Below are 12,638 nucleotides of genomic sequence, written 5' to 3'. Positions count from 1 at the left end.
AAAACCAAGATTGCATGAATTCATGGTGAGTCTCATTAAACTGATTTGTTAGTCTTTAGTTAGAGCAAAGTGAGTAAGAAAGATGCTAAGATTTTGGCATGCTAAGTGTGCCTTTTCCACTCTCTGTAATATTGACAGACCATCACTGGCGGTGAAATGAACAACTAGAGTTTGTGTGTGCTGATCAGTGTATATGAAGGCACACAGTTCAGACTTGTGCCTTGTTGAATGCTACTAGGTCACCCTAGTAGGTTTACCGTTGCAACTTTTACTGAAAAGTGACCAGGGTGGTTATTCAGTTGGTCATATCCGACAAAAATAGCATCTTCATGGTTATTGGGAAGGATTGCATGTCTGAAAGGGGCTTCAGCTGAGGCAATGCATCACTGGTCTTAGTCACATCCGACAAAAATAGCATCTTATTTGCTAATTAAATGGTACCTGTTTTCTTGTAAACAAAGTTTATGTGTACATTCACTGCTTCTTACCAGGACACACTGTCTGTACTTTTGATATATAATTAACAAAATGAGTTCATTGAAACATTTTCAAGGCTAATTAGGTGACTATTTTGAAACCTACATTGTCTCTTTGCTTGCTGGCAGTCTTCTTCTTCCCTGCCGTTCCTGACACATTGTTTTCTTGGAACATTACCTTCACTAACTGTCAATCATTACAATAACACGTAACTGGCAAAATGATGTGTCTGGCACCACTTACAGAGCTCAAGTACGCTGATAAAGCAGAGAGCCATAAAAATGTATAACAGCATTACTTGTTATCAAAAAGGTAACGTTAAGTGTAGTTAATTGATAATGGAAATCCTTAAATATTAACTTAGACGTCAACTAACTTGGGTATTTGGTGGCAGCAGAAACTATTTGTAAAATACAACATTTACAAATTATCAAGATTTACATAGATGCAGATACAGAACGGCAGCATTTTGGGACATGGAGAATTAAAGTTCATCATTCACTCTGTTTTAGTCTCCATTAGCTCCTGGACAAAATATTGAGTTCTCCAAAGGCTAATTACTCCACTGTGTTCACCAGCTGGTTGCCAAACTTTCTGTCTGCTGTTTGGTGGGACCCACAGCAAAGCTTTTAGGGCTTTTATTTGTATCAAACAGCTTCCTGTTGTGGCCTAATATATTGACGCTACAAGAGTGGTGAGAGTAAACCAAAACACTAATTGAACCATGCCGTGAAGTTCTGAAACTAAAGTGAACTGCAAAGTGGGTGAAAATTGATCAACTATTAATTTTGAAATATTCATTGTAGTGAATTTTAAACAGAAAATAAGGTAGAAAAACAATCCAACCTATGTTCATTGTGCTAATATACAGAAGGTTTGAGCACAGGATCCTGTTATCTACAGAGTCATGTTTCGGCATTTCAAGAAGTCTATACCCTCAGGACTGGAAAAAAAGCCTCAGCAGAGATTGTGGAGTTCTTGTGTTATGACAGGAGGAAACAGCAGAAGAGAATCCAAGCACACACACACATACACACACACAAACACACACGCTTGTACATACATACATTCTCTTTGGGCCGACGAAATGTGCAGGAAAAATCACAGGCTGTCAGGCTGTGTTTACTGTGTTCTCTCTACCTGGGTGACTATCTTCTCTTGGTCCACCCTGCCTCTCATCCTGCTTCCTTCACAAATACATCACTTTTCTGTTTTTCTCCTCAAGCACAAGACGATAAGAAGTTGTCTTGACTGGCTCATAGTGCTGCAAAAAAAAAAAAGTCTTTGGAATATAAACTGTGAATTAATGTCAATCAAAAAGCAATCAGTTAGAGAGATGTTGTTTTTATTAATATTGTCAGACAGCAGTGTGGTTTATCTGACTCCCAGCTGGACAATGATCCATGTAATGGAGGTCACAGCAGGGGCCCACTCAAGCACATACTGTACCACAGGCACAGCTTTGAATTGTCAAGCTTTATGGCTTAGTCTAAAACATGTTGGTGTGCGAGAGAGACGGAGAAAAGAAAGAGTGATGGGAGAGAGAGTGTTTCCTTGTGTGTGTACACAGAGACTATAATGTGTTAACGTTGAACCGTGAGGACAGCACTGGACTTTTGACCTCTGAGATACGGTATTTACTCAGTGCAGAGATGATGGGGTGATAAAGAGGTGCTGCTCCGTCTCCTTGGAGCACCTCTGTGGACACGAGGGAGTAAAAGAGAATTATTTCACCCTACAAAAGTGACCAGTGCAGGCACAGTCAACAGTCACTTAACTTTCAGGGAACACAGAGCCCCTCTTCTAAGTCGACTGTTTATACAAAACACCACAGAAGCATGAATTTATGCTACAGTTCAGTATTACCAGCTCCAAAGGGAATAGAAAATCAGTCTGTTAGGTTTGTGCAACACAGTCACCCACTAAACTATGTCAAAGTACAGATATAGGAAACACCAAGCAGAACTTTCTCCTCACGTCTGACTAGAAGCAGATTCTTCTTTTCTAATAGCACAAGACTTGATATCCAAAGTGAGGGGGTCTGCTTAGTGTTTAGTTTGGCACATGCACGCCTTTGTCTGCAGTTTGTTGTGGGAAGGCAGAGGAGCGAGGTGGAAGAGGAGGAGGAGAAGAAGTGGGGCACAGAAGGAGGAAGTTTGTGTTTGTGCAGAGGGCGACACAGCAGCAACATTCCTGCAACTGTCGACTGAGACCGTGCAAACTTCAATAACATCTACTGGCAGACACAGAGATATGAAGCAAAGATCCCAAGCAGACTTGGTGTCAGATGATAGTATTACCAAATGACATATGTCAGGCCTTTGAAATATTTTCCTTCACAAGAAACAAACTGTTCAAGGTGAACTCAAACTGACAGCTAGACTTTATTGGCAAGTCGTACCCAGTTTAATCCATCTATCCATCCATCAGCTGTATCCTTTTAATCCTGTAGAAAGTCGTGGTGGTCTGTAGCCTAGCTAAGCTGACGGTGGATGAGAGGTACGGTACACTCTGGACAAGTCCACACCTTATCATAGGGCTGACACTCCAATCATTTCTGCATTCTTTTTTAGATTTAATGATGTGGATTGATTCTCAAAGGCAGCTTTGGATGCATTTGGTATAATGCATAACTTTGTGAATGTGATCCAAGAATACCAAACACAATATGAGCGGAGCTGCTTCCAATGGGTTGCATGTATTTTGATTATTCTTTCAGATGTGAGATGGGCAACAATGGCTAAACGCAGCAAATGCATGCTAATAAAACACAGTACCATTAACAACGCATTTCATTTCCTGGCCTAGCTTTGCCAATTGTATGTGTTCACCCACGGTATTAAAACCATTGACAGGAGAAGTAAATAAAACTAAGCATCAAATCTTGAGTCTATGTGTATGTTACTTTGACATGTACCAAACATATAAATTGTTCCAGATCAAGCACACCCCCTGCATGGTAACGTCACTCTTGCAGCAGGACAATGTGCTCTACCACACCCCAAAACTGCTCAGAAACAACTCAAGGAACACGACAAAGAGTCCAAAGCAGTGACCCCGCCTCTAAAATCACCTTATCTCAATCCAATTAAACGCCGGTGGGATGCAGCCTGATCCACTGAGGCCCCACCTTGCAAGATCTGCTGCTAACGTCACGATACCAGACACCACAAGACTTCCCCAGAGGTCCTGTTTCCATGCCCTTATAAGTCAGAGCTGTCTTTGGTGGTCTGGTGAGAAGCTAAACAATATTATTCAGCTACTTTTAATGTTATGGCTCATCAGTGTATAAGTAAATGTGAAAATAACTATGCTTAGCTGCACAGACAGTCTGCTGTATGTTGACAGGCAATTTTCGTTTGACTTATGGAAATAATCTTCTATAGCTCTACGGCTTTTCCTCCAAAACTGCTCCCTGGCTCTGTCTTGTAATCTGAGTTGATATCTATGGATTAAAGGGGGGATTAGCCGGCACCTGTTCCCCTGTTATTGGACTCTTTCTGGGCGCTGAGAAGCACTGCGTCATCTGGCTCATCTCCATGATTCACTAGGCTGAGGGAAAAAGAGGGGAGACGAGGAAACAGCCTCCAGAAATGAGAGGAAGATCAGAAAATAATCCCGGGTTAAACATTGAGAGGTAGTAGAGGCAGTAGAGAGTTCTGCTGGTTTCACTTCACCACTTATTGCGTGTTTCTACTTTCTATTTCATGATCTCCAAGGTAGATTGATTACATTATCACTACTCATCCTTTAAATGAGAACTAGCAAAGTAAACGGGAATCACTTTTACTCAGTTTTAATTCCTGCTGGCTTATCTCACATACTCTCCAGCTCTCTGGCCTGATTGTATATGCAGAAAATTAAGTAAAAATGATCAAAGAATTAGGCTGCCTATGTTGATTAGTGTAAAGCCTTTGTTTTATTGAAACATGACCTCAATCTCAGAGAAGACGCTCAGGAACAAACTGCAAAAGCAGATCAAAGAGCTAATCTGTTTTTGAGAAACAGGTGAAATGATTCCTTTGGCAAAGATGTTAAGGTGTGAACCTGCCATCATTTAGCTCTCTATTTCTCTCCATCATGTTTATATTTATAGTCGAGTAATACTTTTCGACACAAATCATGACTACAGACTTGTTTCCTTTAAGTGTAAATATGACTTTACCGTCGGAAACTGAGTCACTGTGATTGCCTGTGGTGTTTTGACCATGTTTCCCATCTATCAGCCTGAATTCTGTCCTTCCTTCCCATCAACACACACACACTCGCTCACAGACACTTAGAGGAAAATCTGGCTACACCATAAACATCCTGTCGAAAACTAAGCGTGACGCAGTAGCACAGATCAAAAGTGTTTCTTGGTAATGACCCATCGAGAATACGATTACGAGCAATAACTGTCAGCAGTAATACATTATTAAGTTGTTACTGAGTAGTTCAAACACTTTCTTGCAAGCTGCTGGCAGTAAGATTTTTTTACTGTAGTGATATCTCATGGTTTCATGAGGTTGTTACTTTGCTTCTGTTACTGCATTGATTATGACTGGTGTTCTCACTGGAACAGTCACAGAACAGTCAGGGCTTACATCTGTCAATATGCTGCATGTGTTTTGAAAGGGGACAGAAATGAGGATTAATGCACTGTCCTTAGTTTACCTATGTGTATGTATTACTGCAGCTTATAGTACTAGGCTTGTTATACCTAAATATAATATACATAATATAATCCCAGTGTACTTCCTATTGCCATTATACTTCCTTTGCTTCTTTTGGTTTCTTCAGTTTTCCTTCCTATTCTTGTATTTTTCATTTTTTGGTCTTGTATGGTTCTCCCTTGTTTTAGGAGACAGCAACACATTGTTGATGTGGACCCATACATCCCACTGAGAGATTGTACGTGATACTGAGTTATACAAAGACTTGTAAACTTGACTTGAATTGTCTTCACCACTGTGGCTGCTAGTCTCATTCTTTAACATTTCCTTTTATTCTGTCATTGATGTATGACGCCGAGTATTGTAGCACTTTTAAAGGAACAGTTTGGTGTTTTGGAAAATATGCTTACTCACTTTTTGCTGGCGACAATGACAGAATTAATGCTACTGTGTTTTAGATTTTAAAATATAAAGCCATCAGGTGGTTAGCTTAGCTTACCTTATAGACGAGAGGCAAAGGAACCCAGCAACCCTGGATCCTCTGTAGCTCTCTAATTACCACCTTTGTTTGCTTCATCTACACAAAGTCTTGTCATCACTGTTCAGCTCCTGGGCAACCAGTGGAGACACCAGGGGGATGAACTATTCAGCAAGTTTCACAAAGTCAGGCTTTCTTTGTGTTAGCTGGCTCAACAAAATCTAAAACTCCAATCAGCAGTAATGGGTATCACGGCTATCAACTTTTTTCGATAACCCAGATTTTCTTCATCAGAATCTGTGCCTGCTCCATTAACAGGGGGCGTTTGATGTATTATTTGACTCTTTTTTTCCCTTTACTTCAGTCCAGAGGAACAGGTTTTTAAAATGAAGGGTTGTGAAGAACATAAAAAACTTAACACCCTTTTGCTGTGCTATTAATGCAAGAGAGGAAAGCTGGTAGAAAATTGTTAATAATGTACGTTAATGCATTAATTGTACCATTCAGTGCACTCTCGTGCCTGCTACTTATTTCTAAGATGACTGCTGCACATTAGAGCTGTTAAAATTTCCGCTTCATACAGTTAAAACATGATATTCAAGATGTGCATTTAGGTCTGGCACTGTCCATAATGTAGGACACATGAATATCATTTTAGTTTTTGGCAACTCAATGTGAAATTAGTGTTGCTCATTGAATATTCTTTGTGATGAATACCAATAAGCAAATACATTTTTTAATCTGTATTCTATGGGCCTCAGTACCAGCAGTGTAAATGGGAAAGATTACATACGTTTATTCTGTATTCTGCTCCCTTTCATTCAGAAGTTTAGAAATTTTTGTTTTTGTATCGTTTTGAATTGCTTTTTTCTTCTGTCAGTGAATGAAATAAACAGCCAATGGAAATCCTTAACTCAGTAACTACAATGATCTAGCAGGTTAAAAGAGAGACACCTTAATGACACTGAAAACTCTGGTCTTAGCTTAGCATACTTCACTAATCCATTAATCCTACTTCGTAGTACGGCCCTCAGGAAGTTACTGCATCAGGTAAAACCAAAGACTCATCTACAGGCAGCTTTTACAGATCTTTTCATCTAAAATTTTAGTAGGATGGCGAAAATTTTCACATTGGAGGATTTTGCTAGAAATACAAACAGATATTAGGTTTAGAATAATGGCTAAGGAAGGTAACTTTGTGCTTAGGTAAGTTAAACACTGAGACATCTAGGAAAAAAGCAAGCAAATCTAACTGAGAAGAAAAGGAAGACAAGCCTCTTCTGCAACAGTTGCCTGGTGGTGTTTACATGATGTTCTGCAGACTTTGAAGTAAAAATATGGGTCAGCAAGAAGAAGAAAACAGAGATCAATGGGAGCAAACAAAAATGTTGAGTTATTTCTGCCAGGGAAGAAGGAAGTTTGGCTGATACACCTATGGGAGAAAAACAACAAACTCTCCATGAACACTCTTCCGAGAGTCTGTAAGTCTTATATCTGATCTTATTTCAATCTGAAAGATCTGATGGCAAGTAATGACCACTCAGCTCAGCCAAGTGAGGCATCTGCCTAACATGAGACAAGAAATGAGAGACAGAATCTTTACTTTGATACAACCATCTGCTTTTTCAGAGACCTAATTTTTCCACAAAAATGTGTCTCTCAGATAGAAATGCTCACTAGATCTCCATGTAAGTAAACTTTTCCATGGAAAGCCCTTTACCAGTTTAAAGCAGTTATGCGCTATACAAAGCCTCTTCCACTGCAGACACAATAGAGACAAATGATGAATTCTGTTATGAAAAACGACAGTAGTCTAATCACGGGGCAATTCCAACCCCAAGTTTTTGATTACATCAAAACACACGGCATAACAAGCCAGATCAGACAATACCGCTCTCTCTTTCTGTGTCTCTGCCATCCATTCTCTCTTTGAGATAAGCCGTAATTTTGTATGTAAATGTCACCAACCCTAGCAAAGAAGAGGAAACAGATCCAGAGTGATGTGGAAGGGGTGAACTGATATAAGATTTTCCATTCACAGACATGCACACACACACACCCACACCCACACACACACACACACACACACACACACACACACACACACACACACACACACACACACACACACACACACACACACACACACACACACACACACACACGCTGACAAAACAATAACACATGAGCTCATACATCTGATCTGTGCCAGTGACAGTGCAGTCGTCAAGAGGGGCTACAGTAACTTCCTTTAAGATAAACTCACTGATCTGTTCATGGCTACGGTGTGAACAAAAACACTCTTTTTTTACACCGTGCTGTTGGGCTCCTCATATGAGACTCACTGCGCCAATATCATATCATATCTTGCTTCAGGCACACTCAACTGTTTACTGAATAGAAGCTTCTTTTTCTCCCCACAAATCGCATTTCAGTGGATTAGAGAAAACATATAATGTGGATGTAATTTTACACTGCAATACTGAGGGACTGTATATGATAATATAGTCATTTTGGGGGAAATTGGAGAAGCCAGATGGGGGGTGTTTTTGGCTAATCCAGAGACTACTGACAAATCAAAAGTACTTCATAATTGTTGCAAAACTTAGCAACAATATGAATAAAAGTATAATGTCAATAAAAGTTAGCTTTAAACTGATCCCACTGTCATGTAATGAACAGATGTTATAGAATTCTAATTTAACCGAGAGAAAATAACCTCTCAGCCTTTAGATTAATTATGTGCATGACTTGAAAGCTAAAATAAAAGATTTTTTGGCCAAACTGAGACAGCTTAGAAAACAACACTGACATACCACCAGCATTATAAAGTTGCTAGTACTAGTACTTATTTACAAATCTAGGTGATCTCCAGCAACATTAATTTGAAATCCTGTTGTTAAGCTTCTGGTAAATCTAATCTACTTTTCAGTTTCTACTAAAAACTCTCTCTTCCTGTAAATGGCTCCAGTAGGTTCATAGGCTAGTGAATGCAAATGTTGTCATTGTGCGTTTGGTGCTGGACAGGTACAGTGGGTAAAAACAGCAGAGGCTAGTGTGAACAGTGAACTAAAAGAGAACCACGTAGCTTCTAAAGAAGTCTGCTGAGCATCTGACCTTTAATGAGTAGAGACCTTTTAATGACAGCTATGTGTAAACATGCAGCCTGATTTATTGTACATTCTGCTTTTCCCCTGCAGTCGGGGTTTCCTGCCTACCTTTGTAGTGAGAAGAAAACATCTACATCGGTTAACAATTTTCTTTAATCTCACAATATGCTGTTCATTGTTCTTCTGTCTGCCCTATACACAAATCAGCAATGCAACTAGCAGATTTCCCCTTGTGAAACAGATGAGAAAAACAACTCTGGAATATCATTGACTTGTTGCACAAAGCATTACATTTAAATCACAAATCAACAGCAATAATGATAATAACAAAATGCACAAAAACATACAAGAAAGTCTATGTCTGAGTAACATTTCTCAAAGTGAACTGGTATACAATGCCACACAGCTAGACAACTGCTTTTAGCTATTTCATTTCTGCTACAACAAAAATCAAAACACATGTTGCTCTGCTGGTGATATCTTCCCTCCATCTGGGCACAACCTGTCCTTCCTTGTCTATGCGTTAGTCTGTTAATGTGCAGTCAGCGTGTAAAAGTTTTTGTGAGGAGCTTGCACTTAGCCACAAAGATCAAGGCAGACTGTGTTTGTGTCTTTGTATTTGAGCTCAAATGCATGTGTGCATGTGTACGCTCTTTAAAGAGCCGAATGATAGAGGGGAGACTTCAAAGCACCTCTTTCATCAGCTAGAGTAAAGACATCCAAACCAGGCACCTACGCGTTTTTTTTTTTTTTTTGTCTCTCTCACGGCCAAGTTGGGCTTTGTCTCTCTTGCTATAGAAAACCAGCTATACGTGGTGAGCAAACAAGGTTCAGCTTCACTGACAGTGAGAGAAAGTGAGCCTGATGTTTTCCTGAACTATGTCTCTCTAGAAAGTTTGCATCATATCCACAGTGGAGCAACACATATGCAACAGTCTACTTAATATCCTGGTTGGCGAGTTACAGCAGCTCACTTGGAAAACAAACAAAAAAATCAATAGACTGAAGATTTCTGAGATACTTTTCTCTCATTTCAAGTAACTTTAGCAAAGCCTTGGGGACAGCCTTATCACTATAACCTTGCAGTTCAAACAGTACCGCCAGCAGTAAGTACAGCAGCACTGAGAGGCAGAAAAGCAGCAAAGTGAACAAAGATATTGCTTGAGGACATGGGCTAACAGAAAAAGAAGTAGTTATGCAGCGCAGAAAACTAACTGACTGACTTACAGCCTTTCTTCGTTGCTAAGAACAAAAACACTTGCAGGCAAAGTGCCCGAGCAGGGTGGAACTCTGCGAGCTAACACTGAACCGTGAGGTGTCAGGTATTGATAGTGCAATGTGAGAGAATAGCATCACTCTGTGAATAGTGGCACCAAACTGTCATCTCACTCTTCCCAAGAACATAGAAACGTGAGCACAAATACATCTGCGACAATGGAGCGTTGCCAAGGCTTTCTAAAAATAAGTTTACCAAAAAGAGCAGCTCACATGAACAACACAGAAAACAGAAAAACAGTGGAAAAAGAGAGGGGGGGGGCTGAATCTTCTCGGTGGTATGTTGTGTTGTTTTCACAGAATCTGCAGAGATATCACCACAAATACCAACTTGCTAATGAGAATCAGAAACACAGGCTCTGTCAAAGTGATTATTGGACTGTCAGTGAGCAACAGCACCTGAGTTTCATCCAAAAACAAAAAACATTGCACTGTGAAAGCAATATTACCAGACTGTACTTGTGTCCTGTGGTGTATATGAGGCTAAAACTGCTGCATGGAGACTTTTTTTAAGCTGTACTAGTGTTTATTACCCCTGCTGGCAGACGGCCTGGTGCGGCTGCGGGACCGGCTTCGCTGACGCTGCAGTCGGGATTTGCCCAGGAATCTGTAGTAGTACGAGGGTCTCCCAGATCCCTTCCTAGTAACCCCAGCCATGGTGCTTGTTCCCACTCTGACAGCAAGATAACTCGGCGGCACTTGAAACAAGTCCTCTTGGCGTGGTATCAGTGCCGATAAATGGCAGGCGAAGTTCTCGTGGAGTTCAACTCTGTTTATCTGAAACTTCACTTAAGCGTCCTCTTGCTGACATTCATGTCTGCTTAAGTTAAAGTCATCACGGGTTGAGTTAGGATCAGATCCACTCCACTGTGAAACCACTTCCCAGTGGGGAAGATTAGAGAAGATTAAACCATCAAACATCCACTTCTGTTCAATACTTGTGTACTGTCCCACAAGCACAGACTCCTGCACTGAATACTCCTCCTCCTCAAAGTTTCCCACAGCGAGATCCCAGAGGCATGATGTCCGGAATACTGTGTGAGTGTGTATCCTGAATGACAGGAAAGCTGTTCCTGCTCCCAGTGCAAGAGTGCACTAAAGGAATTTTATAGACACCCAGCGAGACAATTCTTCAGCTTCATAAAGCAGTAAAGCAGTCTCTTGTAACACAGATAAAAAAAATATCCAAAACCACTATCTTCACCTTCTATCACTCTTTGTAAGAGTGTGTAGCAGAACAGGGAGAGAGAGAGAGAGAACATGCTATGTGGTTGAGAACAACAGGAGAAAACTTTGGGATGCCTAGAAAACATGTATAGATAAGAGCGTCAGTGGAATGGAGTTAACAAGACGGCGATCAGATTACAGCTTGTTCTGCGTTCTTCCATCAGCTAAACTGATCTGTTGCAGACTCCCAGATAAGACAACATCTGGCGCAGTAAACAAGTCGGACTTATAAAAAATGTCACTACCTCCGTGACTTTCAGTGGCTCCTGATCCAGTGCGACTCTCGTTCCTGGTTTTACTGTTCAGCCACTTTAATTTGCCTCCCTGGGCAAGAAAGGCATGACTGGGAGTGACAGCCTATCAGAAGCAGATGTAAATAGGCTGTAAAGAGGGTTGAACAGCCAATCGCAGTGTGCTCTGGAGAAGAGGGTCAGGCGGACAGGCCAGAGTTCACCACTAAATACAATGGCACACATGCACAGATGGGAGCACATTAGGGCTGAGTGGTGTCAGTGTTTTCAGACTGCGTTTCTGACTTCACATGAAACCTTGACTTAAGACGTAACTGTATACTAAATACAAGCATAAATATTGAGTGTCAAGTGATTCCTTATGACTCCAATCCATGTCATACCAGGAACCCTTCACAACCAGTCTGCTCTTGTGCTGAAGTTGTTGGGTACAAATATTCATTTGAAATCTATACCACTTGTAGATCATTTCCCTACAATGGAAAGATTTATTTCAAGTAATTTGGAGACCTTTTCTAATCCCTTGCCAGACCCACAGGCATCCACAACCTTTGTTTCTGAATCCCTGAGAAAGCTCTTTAGATCTTGACATGAAGACAGCAAGTTTTTCCAAAAATACATGTAGGGATGTGCTTACTTTTTCCATGTGACTGAATATTTTTATGAAAATTACAGTTATATATTATTCATTTATATTTCATTCATTCAAGCATATCAGATTTATGTTAGCCACAGTTTCAAAGGGGAACAAGTGTTAGCTTGTTCATTTTCACATGACTGTATGTCTATAGTTAAAACCACAACTAAATTAACCCTCTCTCATGCTTTTTTTTTTTTTTGCTCCTGTCACATTTTTATTCACTGTGTGTTCATTTTTCACTGCAGTATAAATTCCTGCACCACTATGGAAACAGCACAATTGTGCCTTGAAGCAGAGAGAACTCAAAAATGTGTTTTGTGTAGTATGACACAATTACAATGCCATAATCATAAGAAGACAAAAACAATAATAATAATAACATTTTTATGGACACACTGTGTACCCTAGTAACCACTGGAGGTACCTATATTGAAAAAAATGGTGGCTCTACATGCAATAGTAATTTTACACAAGGCTCTTTTAATTTGTTTCCATCCTTGTTTCCGGTCTGCTCTGTGTAAACCC

The 12,638-nt window shown here is 40.3% G+C and overlaps 1 protein-coding gene across 11 annotated transcripts in view; it reads right to left on the bottom strand.

Moving 5' to 3' along the window:
- dab2ipb (DAB2 interacting protein b) overlaps positions 1–12,638 on the bottom strand; it is a 195,039-nt gene that overhangs the window by 108,556 nt on the left and 73,845 nt on the right. For 2 of the 11 annotated variants that reach the window (XM_023291110.3, XM_023291117.3), the window contains exon 1: positions 10,529–11,192. The exons of the other annotated variants lie outside the window; for them this stretch is intronic. In XM_023291110.3, the coding sequence (XP_023146878.2) occupies positions 10,529–10,652 (124 nt within the window). In that variant the 5' untranslated portion in view covers positions 10,653–11,192. Of the gene's footprint in view, positions 1–10,528; positions 11,193–12,638 lie in introns of those variants that run through there. 11 annotated transcript variants of the gene reach the window in all.

The sequence above is a fragment of the Amphiprion ocellaris genome, chromosome 17 (genome assembly GCF_022539595.1).
Source record: "Amphiprion ocellaris isolate individual 3 ecotype Okinawa chromosome 17, ASM2253959v1, whole genome shotgun sequence".
Taxonomy (NCBI): Eukaryota; Metazoa; Chordata; class Actinopteri; family Pomacentridae; genus Amphiprion; species Amphiprion ocellaris.
Note: the sequence above shows the minus strand (reverse complement) of the source record. Positions and strands in the feature narration are given on the sequence as shown.